Raw genomic sequence first — 24,505 nt, 5'->3', positions numbered from 1 at the left:
GAGAACCATTGAATAAACTAGTAGTAATTTTTTTTCCTTTCTTCTGGTGTTTGCATTCTGTTTTGCTGCTCTATTTCTATTTTTTGCTTCTAGTTTTTGTTTTCATCCAACAATACCCCCCTTAACTATTTCATTCAAAAAGCTTACAACACCACCACCACCACCACCACCGCCAACAACAACAATAAAAGGACTGCAAACAAAAAGAATTCACCAATAAAATTACAACAATAAAAGGATGGCAAAAAGTTTGTAAAGTGGGTGTACTGAATTTTAGACATTATATGTTAATTTGCTTGTACAGGCTTGAATGATGATTAATTAAGACTGATAGTTATAGTTATTTTTCAGGTCAAGTTTCTTATTTCCATAAAGCCAAGATTAAAATAACCTGCATTAAATTAATGATTCTACGAGTGAGTAAAGAGAGGATGAAAATAACCATTTATTATATAATAAGTAATATTTTTAATTTTGTTATTGGATCGATCTTCTCCATGTGCATACCACACCATGCAAATTATAAGATTATTGTTTATATTACAGATATTTTCTGGCAGTTTTCGCAAGATTAGGTAACACAAAATTATCAAAACCTATTTATTTATAATAATTGTGTACTTTGTCGATGAAACGAATCAAACATAAGGCACCTCTGTGTATCCCTTCCAACTGAATAAAATAGATTAGAGATTTTTTAAATTGTAAGCTAGTTAAACAAAATAAAAACTTAAAGAAATAAAAAATTTGACAGAATAAAAACCCATACAAGAAAGAAGTAGTACCTTTCCAACAAAAGCAAGTGACAAAGAAGCCCTCTCGAGAACAAAGGTAACTCTGGGTTTCCTGTTGTTCTGATTGCAAGGAGCTAGTGGAATCCCAGGGAGTTGATGATGATGATGCACAATATGATTATTATTATTATGATTATTATTATTATTATTTCTCATTATTCCATCTCCATCTTCTCTTAATTTTTCTTCTTCTTCATCTGTCATCTTCAACTTCCTTTTCTTATTCAAGTGTGGTTGTCCCACCATCTCGCAATTTCGAACCAAACTCAAAATTTGGCGGATTGGATGAGTGTGAGAAGAGTTACAGATTACTGATGCAATGCCGCTGTACATTAGCTTTGGATTTGATGATTTTGGAATTATGTGGGATTGTAGCTGAGTAAGAAATTAAGGGTAAGAAAGAGATAGTATGGAATAGAGTTTCATTAGGACAAAATCTATAAATTATGAATATAATTATTATATATATGAAAAAATATTTTCATTTTATTTTTGACAAATATATGAAAAAAATTGCTTGGAGTACTTTTTTTGAGCGAAAGAAAATATTATATGGTAAAATTTGAAAATAACGCACGTATAATATATAAGATGGAAAAGTGGAAAACTAAAAATAAAAAAAAAAATACATCTATATAATTTTTTAAAAAATAAACAAGATATCTATAAAATTTAAAATTGTATACAAAGAATAAAAACATAACATGGAAAATAAAATTTTTTCATTTTATTTTAAAAGGTTCTGATTTGTACGTAAAATATTTGCAACAAAAACTCTATTGGGAGTAAATATTGACATAATTCCATTGTATAATACTAGGGGAAATATTGCTTGAAAAATGTTTATGGACAATTGAAATTGAGATCAGGGTGAAATTTCGTTAGTGTTATTTATAATTTTCCCATAATTTAAAATGAAAAGAACTAATTATTTGTGCATTGCACCATCAATTAATTACATGACAAGAATTAACTAATGTTCTTTTATTTTATTTTAATTTTCATGTTTATTTCCATGTTTTTATTTTGGATTCTTTTTTTATTTTGTTTTTAAAGCATGAAGTAATGTAAGTAATAATTTACTTTGGATTTCTTGCACTATGTTAATCTCTAGTTTCATGATTATGCAAATTTAAAAATCCCCAAATTGAGCCTTTGATTTTTTATTTTGTGTACCTCGATCCAATTGGATCTCAGATAAATAGAATAGCTTAAATTTCTGTCTATCTATTCATCTCGCGCCCTCATTTTCTCTGTTCACAAAAAGCTGGTTTATGGGGTTCCAAATCAATGGAAGAAAAACATAACAGAACAAACAAACAAACCAAAAAAAGGTGAGAGAGATATAGAGAGAGTAGGACTCAAGTTCATCAGAAATCCCAGAATGTCCACAACCTATGAGCACTAAAACCTCAGAAACACCATTTGGCTCTCATTCCACATATGCATCCCCGACATTTAGAGTTAGATTTGTCTGCAAACCTAAAAAAGGAGTTTCTCCTTTCTTTTTCTATCTCACAGTTTAATTCGTCTGCAAACTAAAAAAAGGGAGTTTCTCTTCCTTTCTGTTTATATTTCTTCCTTCTTGCTTCATCTACGTGACCTTCTTCTTCCTGCTTTATTTTTCTTTCCTTCTTCCTTTTTCTTCTCTTATGTTCATATTAGCAGTGAAAATTGGTGACATATGCATCCCATGGATGGACACTTAACTATTCTGTTTATCTAAGATCCATTTGGATCGATGTGCACAAAATCAAATTCAAGTCCTCAACGTAGTGACTACTAAAAGAAATGGCCTAAATTGCATAAGCATGAAACTAGAGGGTAGCACGGTGCAACTAACCGTTCTCTTGTATGTTTACCGCTACCAACTTTTTCTTTTAGGATCAATATCATAAATTTCCTTTGTAGTTTGAAATTTTTGAATACTTTGCACTTGCGTTTTCATACTTTGTAGAAACTTCCCTTTCAATTTCAATATCTTAATTTATCTTCGAATAAATTATAAAATTTTCAACAATTTTCTCATTCCATCCATCAATGTTGGTCCATTTGAAAATCCGTTAATACATACCTTTCCTTCATCTTGCTTCTTGCTTCACAAGGTGTTCACAATGGAGAAGGCAGCTTTGTCTCTTCCTCTCCTCTCCCAGAGTGGTTTGGGATCAGTGACACTGACATGGGTGTTTTTACATCTTCAAAAAATAATAATAATAATAATAATTAATAAATTAATAAATAAATAAAAGAGTAAGGGCATTTAAGGTATGAAATGAAAAGAAAATATCAAAATGTTTTGTTTTTTAAAAGTTGGTCATTATGAAATTTCCCTTCTTTTCAAAATTATCCTTTTATTAAATGTGGTTACCCAAAAATATATATATATATATATATATATTGAATGTAAACCACTGGAACAAAAACAAAACAAATTGCAAAGTCACCGTTTAATCAATCTTCTTAGTTCATACTGAAAAGGTTGGAAAACAATAAAAAGACAAATTTATAGTTAAATGACACCAAACCCTTGCTCAAAGATTGAAGGCACAAGAACGAAGAAATAACTTCAGGATCATTTGAGATTCAATAAAGCTGCAATGGGTCATGTAGGAATATCAGAAAATTAGATTTCCAGCAAAAGTATTCAAAACTTCATTTCCAAACCAATAAATGGTTCGCTAAAAGAGAAATTTGCACCATTCATGATGTTCAAGAATTATCCTTTTACCGTTATAGTGGGTCCTAGCTTCCACATACCTCACAAAAGTGTACAAGATGTACAAGAACAAATTCAATTGTAGCAACAACATTCTGACCCAAAAGCTATGAGGTTTAGTCTATGCCCAATGCATTCATACATTCAATACAAACTTTAGCAACGGTGGAGGATGCAGTTAAACTACACCCAGAAACTGCAAAGAGAACAAATCTAGTCACATTAAACAGATACATTCCTTTTACATCAAGAGAACAATTGAGATTAATTTCATCAAGGTCAAAGCAAAAATCACAGGAATTTGATATATAGAGAACAATAGAGACAATAAAGAAAAAGGAAATTCAAACTTATCACATGCAGAGGAGGTTTAACGATTTACAAGATCAATCCAAATTGGATTTTAAAATTGCATGTGTTCATTGTCCATTCTACCTCAATGAGTAACTTTAGCGAAATGAACAATGTATATAAGGACCTAAAACAATAAGAAGCTAAACAATGTATTCTCAGATTCCTTTGACATTGGAAGGCAAGAATGACCCTCAATTGATGTCAGAAGGACAGAGGTATCTCTACCTAGGAGCGAGAGAGGTCTGAGCCTGAAAAGTGTTAAATAAAGATATTATGCTTGAATGTCTTAGCTGATTTGTAATGTTCAATAAACAGGAACTTGGCCTCAATATTTGAATCTACACCGAGTGAAGAAAGACAATTTGGTTAGCGACACTCAGAGATCATAGTTTATGGATTTGAAATCTAAGCTAAATAAAGAGAGATACCAAGGGGCTCTTTTATACATTAAATACACAATGACTGCAATCCTGTTTCCCAGCATGATCCTTGGACCCATTTGAGCTGCATTGAAAGATACCTTTCTCGAGTCATATATTTCACTACCAGAAACAAGTATAATTTAGACAGAAGTAAGATTTGGACACTGAAAATTGGCAATAGGGGAGCAGGGGAGCGGAGACGGCCTGAACCTTGGGGCCAACTAGAAAAGGCATTGTGAACTGTACTCCTAAGTTTTTAGGACAGTTGAGAGTAGATGACAGTAAATTGCCGGAAAGTAGAAAATAGCTTTGGCACAACATAATACCTAAAAGGCTAAAATCCAATGAATTAACTGCTCACAATTCCATATAAGATTACAAAGAAAAATTACCTCTCACATATTCTCCAATATGATTGGCAATCTCTCTCCTAGCAAATCCACCAACCTTAACCCATAGATAATTAATAACAACTACAAGACTTTTGACTTGACACCCACCAATAATGAGAGAGTTTGCGGGCAATCTATTAGTCAAATGCTGTTCATCACTGGCAATATACCGAGCTGCAGACACCAAGTGTTGCTGATGTAGAACCAAGTGAGTCCGAAACAGTTCAACTGCACATTTCTCCTTAAGCTAGGTGACATACTAATCATTCACCCGAAAAAAAAAAAAAAAATGACATACTGTAAAAGATATTTAACAATTTGTCTTTTCATGCATGTCACATAAAAGGATTGGGTAACCTGAGTTTCACTGTAGCAATATCACATCTATTACAAATTCAACATTTACCCATTCAGTCGTTGAGCACATGTTTGGCAGATTAAAACTCAATTTACACAAACTGACAAAAGGCAATGAGATAATAAATAAAACTTACCCAACAATTCCCTTATTGCATTTGGTGACAGCGCATTTCCAGCATGAGCTGCAGGTATTATCTCATAATATCCTCTGCTTCCAAAACTTAAGCAGACAGCTCCTATCCTGCCTAGCATATTAAGGGGGGTCTCCAAAATGAATTGCAAAGGCTATGAACACAAAGAGAAACAATAAAATTAGCGTTCAATATTTTATGTTTATCCCCATTTAGGCAAAATCTTGAACGTTCTGATTCTTCCGTTGGTTACTTGCGGTTGAAAATTTCTCTGGTTTATCCTCTTTCAACCTGATCTTTATTTCCAGCTCTGATGGTGGATTTACACTTATTTTCTTTCCTGGAATTATATTATTTCTTTTTCCTGATTTTCATCTAAAATAAATTTTGTCACATCAAGGCTCCCGAATGTTAGAAATGTTAGACTAACCTCTCATATTGGCTAGAATTAAGAAACTCTAAACCTAGATTACTAAACCCTAAACCTAAATTACCACGATTCTTCATCGCCGAATGCAAGAAAATAATTTGGGAAATTTGGTGAAGATCAACTTACCGGTGCGTAAGCATCACAGATAATCTCCAACGGTCGAGGCAAAAGAAACTGCAAAAGAAGAAAAAAAGAAAAACAAGAATTCTTAAACTAAACGAAACCTAATTTTTGTAAATTTACCAATCATAAAACCTAAAACCTATAAATCAAAAAAAAAAAAAAATTCCACAAACAGAACATTTCAGAGATGATGGAAAGCGTATAATACTTACTTGACCGGAAAGAAAATCATCTTCATAATTCTCAGTCAACGAAAGGTTATTGAGGACAAAAATGATCTTAGGTTGAGGCTGAGGCCCAGATTTGGAGGAGCTCGAAGCTAGGGCTTCCATGTTCTTCTTCGTTCGCTCTGAGAAATTTCCTTCCGCCAAAATATTTTCCAACTACTTTCAATTATCGAAGACAGCAGATTCTTTTTATACAACATGTTTAGTAGAAGAAGGCGCAAATACCCAACGGAATCTGAATGGACTGCTGCCTTTCTCTTGCTGTGGTCTCGTTGCAAGGTCAGAGAATTTCTTTTTTGAAACCCAGTTAGCGCGCCTTCTTTAATAGGAGGATTTATTATTATTATTATTAATTTAGATAATGTTAAATTGGATTTTTTTTTTTTTAATGAAAATATGTGCATTTATGACAGCAATGGTAAAATTTGGGATCCGAAGTGGTCCTAGATATGGATTGAGTAGTCATGAATCATATGTTTATGGACCGCTACCATAAAGGAGTAAAATTAAAGTATTTCAGCTTACCTGAAGTGGTGCTTCGTGGAAGAGTTAGGGGGGTCTTTACCGTGGTTAATTTCTATCCCCATTTCCAATGAGCTATCGGAGAATGGTTGTCAAGGGTATTTAACCGATGTGGTTGATGCCCGAGTAGATGGTGAGTGTTGGAAGTGCTCATAGTGGGAAGCAATTCAAAAGCGTTTTCCCAACAAGTTATCTGGATCACGACCGTAAAAAAAGATATCAAATCACCATTAAATTGGCTTTGGACATTGATCTATTTCAGTACCGCCATACCGTGGGACTCCATCAAAGTTAAAGGACTGAAAGGCTTAGCTACAAGATTTGGTGAATAAAGGTTTCACTAGATCAAGCTTATCAACGTGAATGGCATCTGTTTCGTTCATGGAGAAGAATGATGGTTGCCTAAGGGTGTGTATCGGCTACCCACGACTTAACAAGGTCACCACCCATAATCGATACTTGTTGTCAAGTATGGATGTTTGTCGATCAACCTCAAGGTGTCAAGATATTGTTTTCCGATCGATTATCAAAAACTAAATGCTTTTCAAAGTGATATTTGAAATTAAAAGTATTTTATTCATGTTTTTATTATTGTTCCAATGTGGAATTTTAACAATTGCCTATGCAAGTTAAGGTATTTTAAACTCATTAAAGTAATTCTCTTATTATTTATTATTTCATTGATTTAATTAGTAAATTTTATAAATTATATTTTGATTGTTGAGGAAATTTGAAAATTTAATTTGGGTTGATAAATTGTATATATTTTATGTTGGTGGTATATTTAAAAAATATATTTTATTATTTGTTTTATGTTATGGTTTTTCAAGAGCGACTTAAGGTTTAAGTATCACCAATTGAAAATCCAAGAGTAGAATATCGTTGAGTTCAAAAAGGAGATCCTAAAGGAAGCACGTGATTCGATGTATGCGATACATTCCAAAGGTGTGAAAATGTATCGAATGCTCACTAAGTATTATTGGTAGATTGGCGCGATAAAGGAAGTTGCCGAATTGGAATCAAGGTACGTAAGTTGTCGACAAGTGGAAACGGGAAGTAGAATGTTCAAGCGTAGTTATTTTTGTTTCATAGAAACTAAGAAGATTTTGATATTTCATTTTCTTGGAGATTAAAGGTTTTATATTGCCAGTGATTTATAGAGCTAAGGTTATTAATATCCTTGGTGATAGCTTAACCTCATAAGGAATATGATTTTTGGGATATAATTAGAATATAAGAAAGCGTTGAATCTTTTCCTATGGTTGAGGATCTAGTAATTGAGTTCATAGTATTGGTTGTGATATAGAATTAAGTTTAAATTTTTATTGCTTGAGGTATGGATTCTTGGAGTCTGTTGGAATTGGAAGAATTTAGAGTATCTCAAGAATGATATTTGGGATGTTGAAAGGATTCAGACTTGACCTTATATATATTCCTTCTCCTTGGTGATGATAATCTCAAGGATTATACGAGGCTTCATAAGCGATTTAAGATCTTCCAATAGAATGAATATGAGAATTTTTGTGTTTTATGACTTTTGATGAAATTAATTGAAGGAAATATGGTCGTCGAGGTTAAAGTAATTGGATAATCGACGAGGAGTAAGGATCTTATAATTGTAAGTTTTAGGAGTGTAATCAGATGCAACAAGAATGATCTCAATCTTAAATTGGTGACATTGGTATTTGGTTTGGGAAAATTAAGGTTAAGTTCTAATCGGTCCTTTTAAATTGATGGATTTTAAGAGGATTACTTAAATTATAGCGGACATCTAAGGTGATTTGTGTTACAGTTCAAGGGAAAATTGGAATGAGTATCTCCGCATTAAGATATCTCCTTATGAGGCATTGTATTAGAAACAATATTGGACTCCATCATGTTGGAATGTGAAGGATGAAAGGAAACTTCTAGATTCTAAGATTGTATGAGTGGAGTGCAAAAATTCATACTTTGGAAAATATACTAAGACCATGCATTATGTAATGTCGAATGAAATGGGAATAAGTAATTGTCGTTGATAAGGTCCGTTGTAATATTAGCTACCAAGCGAGCATCAAGGTGTCTTCGTATGAGATTCTATATGAAAGGCAGTGTCGACCCACTATATTGAAGTGAAGTAGGTGAGGAGAAGCACCACACGACGACCAACGTGAATTGGATGCGAACACCTACGGATGACTATGAATAAGGTGAAGGTCATCCGAGAGAGTTTGAAGACCGCTTAGGACCGATAAATGAGTTAAGCCGACGTGCATGGAAAAGATCTTGAATTCAAAGTCCAAGATTGAGTTTTTGAAATTATCTCCGTAGAAGAGAGTCATACGCTTTGGCTGACAAAGAGAGCTAAGTTCTCGTTATCTTGATTTCTACGAGGTCAGCGAAAGAATTGGCTTTGTAGCGTACGAGTTAGCATTTTTGGATGAGTTAACACAGGTATGTAACGTATTTCACGCATCGGAGCTACGAAAAGACATCGAAGACCTGTCGTGTAAGGAGCAACCAGTGCAGATTTTTAAGTCATGAAGAATGCGTATGGGTCAATAAGACTATTTTCTCAAGTCAAAAGTCTCATGGTGAATTAATGTAGTCAAGAAAGCGATGCGGAAGCTCGAGGCACAAATCTGCAATCAATAATCTTATGCGTTTTTGTGAAGCATAAAATTTCGAGGATGAAATTTTTGTAAGGGGGGAATATTGTAACACCCTTTCCCGAAATACACCGGAAATTTCTCAAATTTGATCGAGGTTGACCAGGTTTGACCATCATTGACCGAGAATGGGTCAAATGTTGACTTTTTGTTCCTGATGGAATTTCACATTGACCGAGGTATCGTTAAAAAGTACACATTGTCACGAGTCTATAGACTAGTAGCATGTCGAAAATGGATCTACGGTTTGAAAGTTATGAGCAAAACAAGTTGAGGTCCAAACTGTCCAAGGGGTGCTGGAGTTCGTTTTTTGTTCATGCAAATTTGAGCTTTGACTCATGCATGGTTGTGAAGTACTCGTTGATACGAGCTCATAGACTAGCGGTACGCTTAAATTGGACATCTAGTTAAAAAGTTATGGACATGCAAAGTTTTTCGAATATTGTAATATTTTAATATATTTTGACTTGAGTGAACAGTATGTGCCACGTGTCGTATTTTCAACCAATCCCATGAGTGAACAGTGTCACCCACGGGTGGATTTTATTTTGGCCAAAACACGTGAGCCAGGGAAGGAGAGAGAAAGAGGGGAGGGGAGAGAGAGAGAGAGAGAGCTAGAGAGAGAAACCCAATCGGCCAACCACCGTTCACCCATTTCCAGCCACCAGAACAGTACACGGGCCACCCTAGCTTTAAGCCCACCTGAAAACCGACCGACCAGCCAAAAATCATGGCCAAATGACCACCGACGCGTCCGGATCGAGACTTTTTCCGGCGGCAGCGCCGATTACTTCAAACCCAAATATCTATTCATTTCGACCTCCGTTTACCTCACTCCTGGTCCCGTTGAGTCACCCATTTCCCGATCTACCTTCCCATCAAAAATCACGGCCAGTGGACGCCGGACGCGCCGCCGGCGGTGGCGGATTCCGATGACCATGGCGGCTCATCGGGAAATCTACTTTCCGGCGAGTTTCCAGTTGCACCGCCCATCCTTTCCCACTATTTCTGACCCTCTGAACCCAAATCCGAGGTTGTTTTCCTCCAATTCGCAATGGATTGTGAGAATCGAAGGCCAAAAATCCTAAAGCTTTCCGGCGAGATTCTGGCCACCTCGGGTCCGATCTCCGGGAAGTAAGACCAGATTCGTAATCCTCGTTTCACAAGCTTTGATTCGGTATATTACTCATAAATTTTGGTTAACGTTTATGTCAAACCCCCCGCGAACCGGATATTATTTACCCGAATAAAATATTAATTTATTTGAGTTGTGTAATATTGTTGTTCTAGGAGCATGTGTGAGTTGTGGAATGAATCTTATGGAGGATCTTGGATTAATTGCGTGCTCGAGGTGAGTGACCCAACTTCAAATTTAATTTCGGATGTTAAATTATATTTATTTTGTGATAATTAAATGTTTGGATTTAATATTTATGTGTTAAATATTTAGCAAAACTATATTTGAAAGTTTGATAACACAATTTGAATAAATTGAAATGTATATGTGCATTAAATCATATATGATTTTTGAAAAATTATGGAAATTTAGATTTTATGGAAATTTGATATTTAAAGGAATTGTGATTTTAATATTTATTGATTTATTGTGGAATTTATTTGTGAGTTTGTTTTGATTAATAAAAATACATTTATATGGATTTATGTATTTTGGAAATTTTATGAGATTTTAATGAAATTATGCCTATCTTGAATTTTAAGGATTTAAGGATATTATTTTAAAAATTATGCTTACGCATTTGAATATTGTGGATTGGAAAATTGATGGAATTGAGAATTGATGGATTTGAAATTGATGGAATTTATGCGATGAATTTATGACGATGATTTATAAAGGAATTGTGGAAAATTTACGGGTTTAATTGGATGGAATAAACCCGGTAGTATTTATGAGATTTTGAAATTTGAAAATAAATACATTGATTTTATGATTTTTAGATGTACCATACACGTACTGTGTTCTTTATGCATGGATATGATTAGCGCGCAGATGGATGTGGTGAGTGTGCAGGTGGGTGTGAGTAGCGCACAGGTGATTATGGGGTTGTCCTGTGGTTGCCATCAGATGAGGGTAGGGTGCCTCTCCATGGCCGGAATGCCTGTTTACAGTGGCGCAGTGCGACGTCACGCGACCGTATGCCGGTTTCTCTCTTTAACCTTCTGTCTGGCAGTACCTTGGGACGCTGGGTATCGTTGACGCCACTGGTATATAGTGGGTGCATCAAGTGATTTTTGGAACATGGATTTCAAAAAAAATATTTTGAAATTCTATTTAAATTAAGAATAAATTTAATGTTGTTTTTATTATTTAATTCAAATGTAGGTTTTAATTTGATTTTTTTTTTTTTGCTTAATTATTCAATAAATTGATTCATTTTAATTATTTAATTATTTCATGAATTGTTTTAATGTGAGTTTTATTAATATTTTGCTATTAATTGTTATGACATGCATTAATTATTTAGTAATTGTTATAAGTTATTTTATTTTAATTTATTTCATTATAAATTTGGATTATTTAAATTTTTATTAAATTAATTATTCCTTGATTTTTGGGGCATAAAATATTGGATTTTGTGAAAATGTTTTAAAAGGAGAACTTTTTCAACGGAGTGAATGGTGAGGGTTTTGAGAGAAAATATTATTTTCAATTAATTATTAATTATTTATTTATTTATTCTTAATTAATCAATTGTACTATAATTATTATTACTATTATAATTGTATATTAGATTGGGTTACTCACTGAGATGATTAGCATCTCATGTTTTTAAATTCCGTTCCCCTAGGTTCAGGTTAGTAGACGTTGATCGTCCGAGGCGAACTCGACGTTTCAGTTCATTGCCGAAAGTCCAAGAAGCATTTCATCCATTTTTACTCTCCATCTTGTATTGCTTCATCTGTCATTGTATTAATTTTATAATTATTTGTATAATGCTCCGTACACTGATTGGACACATATTTATTGAATTATTTATTAATTCCCTGTTATTATTTTAGAGTGCTGTAAATTTGTGGAAACAAATTGTACTAAGGTAGGAGGAATAAGGTGGTATTTATTGGAGTGTGTTTGATGTGCAGAAAATTTGTGGTAAATCCAACCCTTAGGGGAGGTTCTGCCGGATTTTCCTAGCATCAGGGCTTGTCTAGGGTTTCGATGAGGAATTTTAGACGGATCTTGACATACATATATATATATATATATATATATATATTTCTTTACTGCCTTAATGGATTAATGGTGCATCTACGGGACCCAGACATAAGGAATCTCATCCATTTAAAATATAAATAATTAATAGGCAATACATGCGTTTATATCTAAACCTTCTCATGATAATATGCAAGCAATGCCACTCCTCCACCAGCAAGCCAACTCATCAACAATATAATTAATGATTATGAAGCAGGCAAGATATGCTCTTTTAATTGATTAAAGTCTTTGTTTGTTTTTTTACTTTTATAGAAAATATCAAATTTTATCTTTTTTAGATGATTAATATTCTAAGGTCAAATATTTCAGCACTTCATTTTCAATTCCCAACTACTGTCCAAACCAATTAGATCAAAAATATATATATATATATATATATAAATAAGTATGCGACAAATGGAAACAATTATTTTAATGCACAAGGTTCAGCAACGTAACTAATATTACCTTTAAAATAAAAAACCTACAAGGTAGGTAAAGAAAGAAAATGAACTGTAATTTAACAATTGAGTTATAAATTTGAATGTTTTCAATGAGAAGGGAACAATATGGTTGCACAAATTTGGTCTAGAAGTAAATTCACTTTGTATTTATAAAACATATAAATACTTGTTTATATTCTTCCATATACGAGTAGCTTGATTTATAAATTTTGGATATCTATCATGATATACTACTCCATTAGTTTTGTCTATATCTAATGGTTGAGGAAGTTGAGAAGGTAAACTCTAGTTTTGGTCATATGCCTAAATAGACTTTCAAGTCGTTGTTCAAGATCTTGAATACATAATTCCAATTCTTCAAGCTGGTTTTGTGCATCCCTTACAAACAGTGTCAGGATCTGTCCAGAATTCCTCCCCGGAACCCTAGACAAGCCCTGATCCCAGGGAAATACCGCCGAACCTTCCAACGGAAAATCCGGCAGCACCTCCCCTAAGGGTAGGACTTACAAAAATTACCTGTACTGAAAACACACTTCTATAAACATCCCTTTATTCCTCCCACATTACTACAAGTTGATTCCACAAATTTACAGCACTTCAAAGAATAACAGCAACTCAGTGCATAAATAATAACTACACGTCACAGTATACAGAGCATTATACAAAAGAATGTGGAATTCATACAATGACAGATAAAGAAGTAATACAAGATGGAGAGGAAAAAGGGAAGAAATACTTCTTGGACTTGCGGCAACGAACTGAGACGTTGGGCTCGCCCCGGACAATCAACGTCTCCCAACCTGGACCTAGGGGAACGGAATTTAAAAACGTGAGATGCTAATCATCTCAGTGAGTGACCCTATCTACTGAACACCTTTAATATTAATAATATAACAAATAAAGGAATTTAATTAATACCAACAAATAAATAAATAAATAATAATAAACAATTGAGGTAATAATTTCACTCAAAACCCTCACTATTCACTCCGTTGGAAATGTTCCCCTTTTAAAACATTTTCACAAAACCCGATATTCGTATTTCTCGAAAATCAAGGGATCAAACCATTTAATAACAATAAATAAATAAATAAATACCACAAATGTAATTAAAATGTAAATACATATAATAAATAATTTTTGAACACTTTGGGATTTGAAATTTTGTCTGAAAAAATTACACTTGACGCACCACACCATATACCAGTGATGCCCTCCGATACCCAACGTCCCGAGCACCGACTGGCGGGGGGATTAAAGAGATAAACTTGCAAACGGCACTTCGGCGTCCCGACAGTACCGCTGCTGAAACCGTCATCCCGGCCAAGGAGGGGGGCGGCTGATGCGCAATATATATGACTTGCCTGCCCTCGGTCCAATGGCAACTTACGAGAGACATAATACTTGTGCGCTAAACCACATATATACCAGAATACCAATACTGTATGAAGGCGTCAAAAATAATTATTAAATTAACCGTACCGTTTTCCAAAATTACCGTGGGAAATATACCAATTTTCACATTTACCATCCCACATATTTTCATTTAACAACCCGGTACGAAAATATCGATAACCAATAAAACAATAAATTTTCTCGCAACACGCGATTCAACAAATAATATACCACGGGCATAATTATAAAATTAAACCACCAATTTAAACAAATAATTTTCTTAAAATATTCAAACCAATTATGCCCAAAAATAATATAAAATCCAGACACAATTAATTACTGAAAATACTTGCTCATGTGTAATAAATACCATTAAATCACAATAAAATAATAATCGGAAATTTCTTAACAACCCAAAATTTCGTTTAGCATTAATGGGTAAATATATATATAAAATAATATTTTTTTCCGATTATATTTAAAGTACACCACATGAGCATAAATTTCAAATATCAAATTAACACAACATAAATATAATTAATTGCCCAAAATAGTTTTCAAGGTGGGTCACTCACCTGGAGCATGCAATTAACCTAAGATCCTCCATGGGATCAATTCCACGACTCACCCATGCTCCTAGAACACAATTCGCACACAGTCAAATAAATTAATATTTTATTCGGGCAAATAATACCCGGTACCCGGGGGGTCAAACACAAACGTTAACTAAAATTGACGAGTAATATACTGAATCGAAGCTTGAACGACGAGGATTACAAATCCGGTCTTACTTCCCGGAGATCGGACCGGTGGTGGCCGGAATCTCGCCGGAAAGCTTTCGGGATTCAACTCTTCAATCCTCTCAATCCGTCGCGAATTGGCGGAAAAGGACCCCGGATTTGTATTCAGGGGGTCAGAATCAGTAAAGAGGGACCGGCGGTGCAACTGGGTACTCGCCGGAACAGTAATTTCCGGCGAGCCGCCGCGGTCACCAGCGACCGTCACCGGCGTCGGCACGTGCGGTGGCCGATGGCTGAGATTTTTGGGGGTTTTGTAGATCGAGGGGAGAGGATTCCAACGGGACCGGTGGTGAGGCAAACGGAGGCCAGATGGCGAAGAGATCGGGGTTTGAACGTTTTCGGCGCCTCGTCGGAAAATGCTCCGATCCCGGCACGTCGGAGGTCCGGTGGTCGTGAAATTTGGTGGGCTGGCCGGAAATGAGGAGGTGGTGAGGGGTGACTGGCGTGTGTGGCCTGAAAATGGCCGGAAAGGGGTCAAACGGCGGTGGCCGACGGTGGAGGGGAAAATCGCAGTCGAGCTTCGCCGGCTCGATCTGGGCGCGTCCGACGACCGGCGGTCGTAAAATTTTGGGGTTTGGCCGGAAATGGGGAAGGGGTCCCGTCTGGCCGGCGCGTGTAGGAAGGATCGGCCGGAAAATGTGATGATTCCGGCGGCCGATCGTTCTCTCTCTCTCTTTCTCTCTCCTCCCTGGCGTTTTTGCCAAATAAAGCCACGGAGTGACACTGTTCACCCACGTAGACCAATCAGGTGACAACATGTGGCGTTACTGTGCACTTAAGCCAAATATAATAAAATATTATGGTATCCGGCGAACTTCACACATCCATAACTTTTTAACCAGATGTCCAATTTAAGCGTGCCGCTAGTCTATGAACTCGTATCGACGAGTACTTTACGACCATACAAAAGTCAAAGCAAAATTATACAACGATAAAAATTCAACTCCCGGCACCTTTTGGATAGTTTGCACCACGACTTATTTTGCCCATAACTTTCAAACCGTAGCTCCGTTTTCGACGTGCTACTAGTTTATGAACTCGTGCCAACGTGTACTTCGTAATGGTACCTCAGTCAACCTAGCATTCTAACCGGAACAAAAAGTCAACTTTTGACCCCTTCGGTCAACGATCAACAGTCAAAGTCGGAAAATTTCCGTTATACTTTGGGACGGGGTGTTACAAACAGGTTATTGGATTTCCTCATCTTTTTGGCCAATGAATAACTCAAATGCAATATCCACCTTTGCAAATTCATTTAGTTGAGATTCTTACTCAATTTGAGTAGAGCGCATCATGTTGGAAATGAATAACAATCCATTAGGCTTTGATTGTGATGTTGTCCCTAAAATGAAGGATAATAATGAATCAAATACAACAAGAGTGGTTGCTTGAAACTCCTTTAACATTGCAATTGTCTCATTGTCCTTGTTCGAGCGAATGAAGGTGCGTACATCCATTTTCATTTCCCTTTAGATCACCAATAGCCTTTTGGATTACCTTCTTCACCATTTTCCTGGAGGTTAAAAATTTCCTATTTCTTAACCTCACTTGACAACTTAATCTTGCCACCTCGCTTTCTTTGATTAGTAGATTGAAGCTCTCGTGTGGATTCCTTTGTTTACAACAAGGCATCTTTAGCTATGTGTGACCAAAAATACCAACATGTTTTATTAACCTTTGTTCTACAGCAAAGTTTTAGAATTTTGGTACTTTTTAGGCCAAATTGATCCCAAGTTATATTATTTCTTGTCAGATAATTACATATAACCAAATCCAGGTTTAATATTTCTAGAAAATATTCTTTTTTATTCTTTTAAAAAGTTGATGTAAATAATTTATGTTAGTTTATACATGCTTATTGGAGCATTGGTCATTGGTTTATCTCCAAAAATTAAAGGTTCCATTGGTAAAAGAGAAATTAGACCAAATAAACTGACAAAAGCTAGAAATATCTAGAACATACAAAAAATATAGATATATAATGTAGAAACAAGAATAGCAGATAAATTTCCAGAACATAAAAACAAGGCTTTTAGAAAAATAAAATCTATTAGCCTAAAGGAAGCAAACGTTTGAAAAACATAGATGTCCAAAACCAAAAAACAAATTTCAGAAAAAATATACATAACAAAAATATGCCTAAACAAAGCAGAAGCACAAATAAAATTAAAGATATTTAGTTGTGTAACTAAATAATAGTAGAGCATAGAACACATATCAACATAAAAATTTTAAAAACTACAATGGTTTATATTTATATTATTTATTTTTTATCTTTTCACCTTCTGGTGTAGAAAAAATTTGTCTTAAGATTGTGAAAAAAAAAAAAACCATGGCAAATAAATAAATAAATAACATAACATAACAATATATAGAAATATGAAATTGAACAGATAAAAAATTATTTTCCTTTAAAACAAAAATTCTTAACAAATAATAATATATAACATAATAATAAACTCAAAAAAACAAAAATTACAATAACAAAAGAAAAATGAACTGGTTGATATTAGAGAACACCATAGATAAAAATTGAGTTTCGAGGCTGTGAATTACAGTATCCTTAAGATAATTCGCCCCATATAATGCAAATGGTCCTACATATAACAAATCACCTGGAATTCTAGAATTAAACACCTTCAAAATTCTCTGCTTCAAACTTGAGCAAAGCCTTTCCTCCATCACACAGATTCAAGGGATACTAACAAATACATCAGGAAGAATTAGAGTGAGAGAACAAGTGTTTGCTAATGATATATTTCTGTATATTTTATTTTTTTCGGATGGATGTAACTCCGAATTCTTAGCCATCTATATATAGCCCAAAAGAATCAAAAAAGTTAAAAACCTATAAAACAAATCTAAAACCATTTTTAATATAATTAAAACCAAAAAGGGTCAAATAAAGCTATATATTAAAAAATCATTTCAAAACATATAATTCTTGTAACTCGTAAATTAAAAACCAAATTAAACATTGGCTGGTACAAGAAATTTTCTAACAAAATCTAATATCCTTTTCTCCAATATTTGAAACATTTAATTAAATTCCTTTCTTCAGTCCCCATATAATGTAATATATATATATATATATATATATGTCATATATACATATTGCATTTTTATATATATGTCCTTCAATTCTTGTGTTTTAATTTTGTATTTGATATGTTGAAGAGAATGTATGGTATACATGACAAAAAGATTTAGCATTGGCTTTTCTATTCAATTTTTTTTTTCTTCCTATTCTGGCCGCAATTTTGCTAAAATTAGGAGAGGTTAATTTGATCTCTACCTAGATTCTACTTTTAATTATTTCGAAATTAATTAACTTTTTAGATAATTAGTTTACTGTGGCTCCAGATTAGCAGAACTTATGAAATCATGAAGGAGAACCTTAAAATTCTCAATGTCATTAACAATATTTATCAGAACATGATAAATAAAGGTCTCATATATTCTCCTATACACTAATATTTTTCTAATACCTATATAATAAGCCTACCTATGAAAGAAAAAATTAAACTTCTAAAACAAATAAACTAAAACTCTATTTGTTAGCATTAACTATACACAATAAAGTAATTGTAAACAACAAAAATAAACTAAAAAATAAAACATTTTTTAGAAGTATAGGTGTCTATAAATCAATTTTTAGACAACAACAATTTCTTGGCGGTCTCCAGTATTTGGATCATAATTTATGGTGTGCTATGTTTTGGGGTACTAGAAGGACACCCAAGTGCCCCTCTTTAATATTTTGTACTTGTATTCTTTTTCTATCAATTCTGCAAATTTTATTGTAATAAGCAAGTTTCCCTGAATTTGTTAGAAAGGCTCATAATGATTTTTGAAGAATATGTAGGAGTATCTATATTTTTAACTAACTTATTTGTCTTGGTCCTACTGTACATATTGCATTTTTACTTTATCAAGTCATAGTTTAATAAAAATTGGATTTATTATGGACAATATAGACTTTAGTTTTAGAAGTGTGACATCATACTCATTTTACTCAAATATTGAGTATAACTATCATTGAGTCACCATAATATGAATTTTCTCCATGAGAATAATAGAAACATTCTAATTACCATCAATAGTTAGCAAACTTCTTGATTACTAAGTTGGCAAAGATATTGCTGACTTCATCCATACTTGGCTTATAAATAGTTTTCTTGACCGACAAAATAGTATGCAAAGGCCAACTTTTTATTTTTTCACAATCATTAATATAAATTAATTCTGATTTTAAAGTGTCATTAACAGCCTCTGTTTTGTCTTTTTGTTGCTTAGACTTTTTCTCTCTAGCATCCAGACATAAGTCTTTTCAAGTTAGTATATCTAGGCATAGATATAATAATCCTTTCATGTTTTCAAAATTTTATTTTTCCTGCTACTAACTTATGAATCTCAATCTTTAATTACAGGTTTACAAAACTTTGAGGCATTTGATTCTACACATTTCACTCTTGTACGTAAGCTCTTACTTATTTTACTTTATGGCTCAATATGAATTTACTCTGAAGTTATCTGGTACATTTATAGAATGTTTTCAAGTTTTGGACATTGAATCCTAGGAGTAATATGTTGATCGAAGTAATTTACTTTGATTTTTAGATATTGGATTGACTTATTAGTTAATATTTTTTCATATTTTATTACCTATATACTTCAATAATATATTATTTATTCTTTATATGTGGGTCATGGAAGAGAAATTTACATTGAAATGGAAATTGATGAGACAAGATCTGAGTGGGAGACTTTAGTTAAAGGATATCTGTGATAGTTACATTGTGTGGAATGTTAAAGATGGATTATATATGTTTTTTTTCTTTAATACATTATCTTTTTGTGCTTGTATTTTAATTTACTTTATAAATTGTTATAAAAATTTACTTTAAAGATGGATTACTTTCCTATTGTTATTTCTACAATCTGAATAAAAGTTAAATTATTGTAAACAGTTAAAAAGAAATCAATATAACAATATATGATTTTTATTTAAAAAAGAAATGAAAAACATGAAAGTTTGTCTACCATCATGTTTTACAAGTATAGATGACAGATTTTTTTTATAAAAAAATTGTCATCTATAACATGAAACTGCCATCGATTTTAAATCAAAATTTTTTATTTAATCTGTAAAGAAATTCTATAAGCTAATTTAGACGACATAGAGCATATTTTGTTTACAGAATAAATGTAGGAATATAATATTATTCTATAAATTAGTTTTACTACTCCATAGGAATATATATATCTCAATTTCAAAGAATAACAACTCCCTTTTAAATTTTCAAAATTCTTATTTATCTAGATAAATTTTTAAAATATCACTACTATACTTATATTTATATTGATTATTATATATTAAATATATATATATATAATTTAACTTTTAATTAATTTTTAATAAATTTAAATATTTCTTAAAAAAATATTTATAAAATCTAAATATTGATTTTAATTCAATATTTATATAAACCAAACATATAAATAGAAATTCTTTTTTTTTTCATGAATAATTATTTCTGTTTTTTCATAAATTGTTATTCTGTGTACCAAATAGATCTTTAAGTTTTCAATCAGATTGAAGAGTATTATCTATAACTATAGATGATAGTTCTGTTTTGGTGTTTTTTTTTTTTTTTTGGTTGTGTTATAGATGTTAGTTTGAAACTGTCATCTATTTACTGCTATGAGGCCAGAATATAAAGTTACATTCGCAATCTCAGTGCCTTATTAATTAGAATCTGTATCCCTTCACCAAAAAGATATTAAAATCTGTATTCATCAAAAAAAGCAAAAAGGAAACTGAAAACTGACAATTTAGAGGAGATAAAATAAAATTTTAACTGTAAAAGAAAATATTAATTTTTGATAAATTACATTAATCTGTCACCACTTTTTTGTTTTTTTTTTTTTAAAACAAAAAAAAAAAAAAAGAATTTGCGATCACTTGAGAAAACAAATTCAATAGAATCAGTAGGTGCAGGGTGCAACTTCGAAGAATGATGCTTGTCTAGTGTGGCTATGAGGCGCAAGAACATAAAATTGGCAATCTCAATGGCATTCCAAATCCAACTTATTATTAAAAAGAGTATCCATCAAAAAGAGTAAAAAGGAAAACAAAAACTAACAATTTATAGGAAGTAAAATAAAACTTAAAATTGAGCAGCAGCTAAGTATCTTCTTAAAAATTCCGGACTCAAAGCATGATGTCTTGGATGAATCCATGCCAATGATATCCATCGGTCAAAAGACAGCAACATATTGGGTTACATGCTTTATTGTTATTATTATTAGTCTAAGTGATACTGGCCCACTTATACTTTTCTATCTATATAATTTCTCGTAGGGAATTGGTTGATGATTTCCCCCCTCCCTCCTTTTCTTTGTTATCATTATTTACTTAGAAATAAATAAATAAATAAATAAATAAATAATCATGGTTCTTATTATATCATAATTTTATGAAGGCTAACTATATTTCTGGGCTTCAGTATGTACCAAAGACCCATAAAAATTTTGGTCAAAATAGATGTTTTATTTGTAAGACTTGAGTCGAACTAGATGGTATAGAAGTATTATTAACTAAAAAAAAATTAAGAAAGTGAAAGGAGGACAAAAAATCTTTTTTTTTTTTTGGTTTTTTTTTTTTTTTTTTTTTTGGAGTTTTGATCAATTTCCTCGAAGCTGGATTGTATTTTTCTTATTTCTTTCTTTTAAAAAATAATAAAAATTTTCTTTTACTTTGTTTTTTAGGGTCTTTTGAAATATTATTTTGCTTTTCAAGGAACGAAAATGCTGGGATGGGCTGAGAGTATTAATGTAAGGGTTTTTTTGTAAACCCAGTATTTGGGTTGATTATATATGCTGGGCCATTCTATACTGGAGAGTGATATTGCCTACACCCACCTGTAAAGTTCGTCAAATTAACTATGACACCAATCTAGACTTCCATATAAGTAACAATAGTTTGTAAAAGAGTTAGTGCATGTCCTTTTATCGTTCTTCTTTTTCTCATCATTAGTTTTTGGCAAGGAAAATATACATGTCCTTTTCTTATCTAAACATTGTTATCATCAGTTTTACCCAATAAATAAATAAATAAAAATAAACACTGTTATCATTAGAGTATGCAAAACTAAAATTTATTTTCTTCGAGACTATATATATTTTGTCCTCATACAATTCAAAATTTTGAAGGCAAAATAACAAAAATATTAAAATGTAGTTGTACCAAAAACGAAATGAAAAAATCCAACTGTATTAGCAAACTACTTGCTAGTTAGTAAAGAGGTCATGGATTATTAATTTCCTGTGGGAATTATTCACCATTACTTTATTATTACTTTCTCATTCCATAATACAGCATTATGAGTAACACAGCCCCACACACCCATCGTCACCATAGCAGTGACAATGACACAAACAAAACCAAACGCAAAAAAAAAAAAAAAAAAAAAAAAGGCATCCATAGTACTTTACATTGTAGCACATTTGAATTAGTCTAATTTGTTTTACATGGTTTCTAGGCCAGACCCAAAAGGCCTCTGGTTGTAGCAGTCAAGGTTATTCCCATATCCAACACGAAGTAGATCACAGTATCTCTTATAGAATCCAATGCGATCCTCTACCTTATCGTTCCTACCTTTGCCACATTCAATCCCACCATTGATGATGTTCGTGATCACACCGTAACCGGAAGCTCGACCGGCAGCTGAGTCAGCTGCGGAAGGTTTCCATCTCCCGGTGATGACGTCGTGGCAGGAGGGCTTTGGCGATTGTGGTGTCATCCAGAACCAGATTGCTGTCTTGAATGATATTACAGCGTCCGTAGCAACAAGGTCTGGATTGTTTAGTAAATCTACTCCAATGGCTCTTCCACACGGCCCATAGTTGTAGTTCCTAATATTATTGGAAAGAAGTTCAGATTATCAAAATTAAAAGAGTATCAATTATCAAATCGATCGAAAAGCAAAAAGCAAAATAATAATAGTAATATTAGTAATAATAATAAATAAATAAGAAAGAAGAAAAATGTAGCCATATGAGTTAAGGCCAGTGAATCTTTTCTTCAAATCTTGTTACCAAATGATGTAGCATATAATAATATTATTGTTCAAAAAAATCAAAAAACCATATTATAAGTTCATGAAAAGCAAGTGAACCCAATAAAATGATCGCTAGGGAGACGGATGATGATGTAATAATTATTAATTTGAGTAGATGTATTTATTTTTAAAATTTTTATAAGGGAAAGCTAATCATTTAATAATAGTTAATTATCATTTGATATTTAGGTCTAATTAATACCCTTGCAAATAATAATTTTCAAATAAATTTAGTTACTCTAATATTATTAAAAACAACAGTCATCAATTTACTTACCATGAAAGTTGAATTGGACCACGGCCAAAATATTTGCGTCCTGAAGCACATCGATTTTTGGGATCAGGGGAACAGTAATCACTTCCAGGATTTTGCTCCCTGACAAAGCAATATCCCCAAGCGTATCTGCCATCGGGTGCAGCTGGCCATCCTCCTGCATATTTACCGTCACTAAAAGCGCTTAATTCGTGGAAAACAGAACCAAGGAAAATTATACAAGATCACTCTGTTGCTATCCTAAGTTAGAAGCCGTCACGGCCTTCTAAGAATATGAATAGTACCTGTAGTTTCATGGGAAGTTTGGCCTAAGAAAGCAGTAATCTCTCTTTTCCGGGTGGCGTCGTCACCGGTAGTACCAAAGCCAGGGAAGGCTTTGGCTGCAGCAATGAAAGCATCATAGGAATAAAAGCCCTTGCTAGGGCAATCATTTCGATGCTTAAGCATCTCATCGAAAGTGGACCTTGAGATCGGAATATCCCCGCCGGCGCCACCACCGGAGCATTGGCTTTGGCATCCATTGGTGCAGTAATCAGGTGTATTGCCACACCAGCCGTACTTGCTGCAGCACTGACCTCCTGGACACAGAGCACCACCAGCTTGCCTCCCACATTGCTCTGCTAAGCCTCCTTGGAACAAAAGCAACAGGGGAATTATTGTCAAGCCCCAAAACTTCATTTTCGTTATGTCTGTTTGTGATAATTGTTTGATGTTTGAGGTCAACGAGATAGATTAGAGATGGATATGGATATTTATAGATGGTGATGGAAGTAAATGGGGGCACTAATTATTTACTTATTTAAGTGTTTAATTATGTTTTGGCTTGTACTCTTAAATGCAATATGTCGTTCAATGATCCTATCCTTGATTAAGAAAAAGATGAAACAAACAGAGCATGCGTGGCAGGGCTGCTTTCAAAAAGTAAGAAAAAGCTTCCATTTTTTCTTTTTTAGCCCCAAAAAAAAAAAAAATTGTTTAATTTCCCTTTTGAATTTATCAAATACCGGATGTGTCTAGTAAGAACTTTTTACCAAATCTTATCTATGAATATATAATCAACCACAGTTTAAAGTTTAGGAATCAGTCAAGGAGGCGGCTTCACGTGTCTTTTTTTCCAAG

General features: G+C 33.2%; 2 protein-coding genes across 11 annotated transcripts; both read right to left on the bottom strand.

Moving 5' to 3' along the window:
* Positions 1–429: 429 nt before the first annotated feature.
* On the bottom strand, positions 430–6,272 carry LOC107427318 (uncharacterized). 10 transcript variants are annotated; one of them, XM_060811560.1, is made up of 9 exons: positions 5,935–6,272; positions 5,726–5,773; positions 5,173–5,323; positions 4,679–4,906; positions 4,311–4,368; positions 4,090–4,202; positions 2,869–3,706; positions 786–1,169; positions 430–672 (listed from the first exon to the last, which is right to left on the bottom strand). In XM_060811560.1, exons 1-6 carry the CDS (start codon positions 6,052–6,054, stop codon positions 4,190–4,192), a joined length of 618 nt encoding a protein of 205 aa, XP_060667543.1. In that variant the 5' UTR covers positions 6,055–6,272; the 3' UTR covers positions 430–672; positions 786–1,169; positions 2,869–3,706; positions 4,090–4,189. The 10 variants fall into 10 exon arrangements, with proteins under 10 accessions (XP_060667543.1, XP_024932842.3, XP_060667541.1 ...); XM_025077074.3 differs by having other exon boundaries at positions 2,869–4,202; positions 4,293–4,368; positions 5,935–6,271; XM_060811558.1 differs by lacking the exons at positions 4,090–4,202; positions 4,311–4,368 and having other exon boundaries at positions 2,869–3,386; positions 3,552–3,706; positions 5,935–6,271.
* Positions 6,273–22,305: 16,033 nt separating this feature from the next.
* On the bottom strand, positions 22,306–24,156 carry LOC107407210 (endochitinase). The gene is made up of 3 exons (XM_016014462.4): positions 23,671–24,156; positions 23,390–23,543; positions 22,306–22,906 (listed from the first exon to the last, which is right to left on the bottom strand). Exons 1-3 carry the CDS (start codon positions 24,062–24,064, stop codon positions 22,519–22,521), a joined length of 936 nt encoding a protein of 311 aa, XP_015869948.2. The 5' UTR covers positions 24,065–24,156; the 3' UTR covers positions 22,306–22,518.
* Positions 24,157–24,505: the final 349 nt, after the last annotated feature.

The sequence above is a fragment of the Ziziphus jujuba genome, chromosome 9 (assembly GCF_031755915.1).
Source record: "Ziziphus jujuba cultivar Dongzao chromosome 9, ASM3175591v1".
NCBI classification, from domain to species: Eukaryota; Viridiplantae; Streptophyta; class Magnoliopsida; order Rosales; family Rhamnaceae; genus Ziziphus; species Ziziphus jujuba.
The sequence above is the reverse complement of the archived record's forward strand: the minus strand, read 5'-3'. Positions and strand labels throughout refer to the sequence as shown.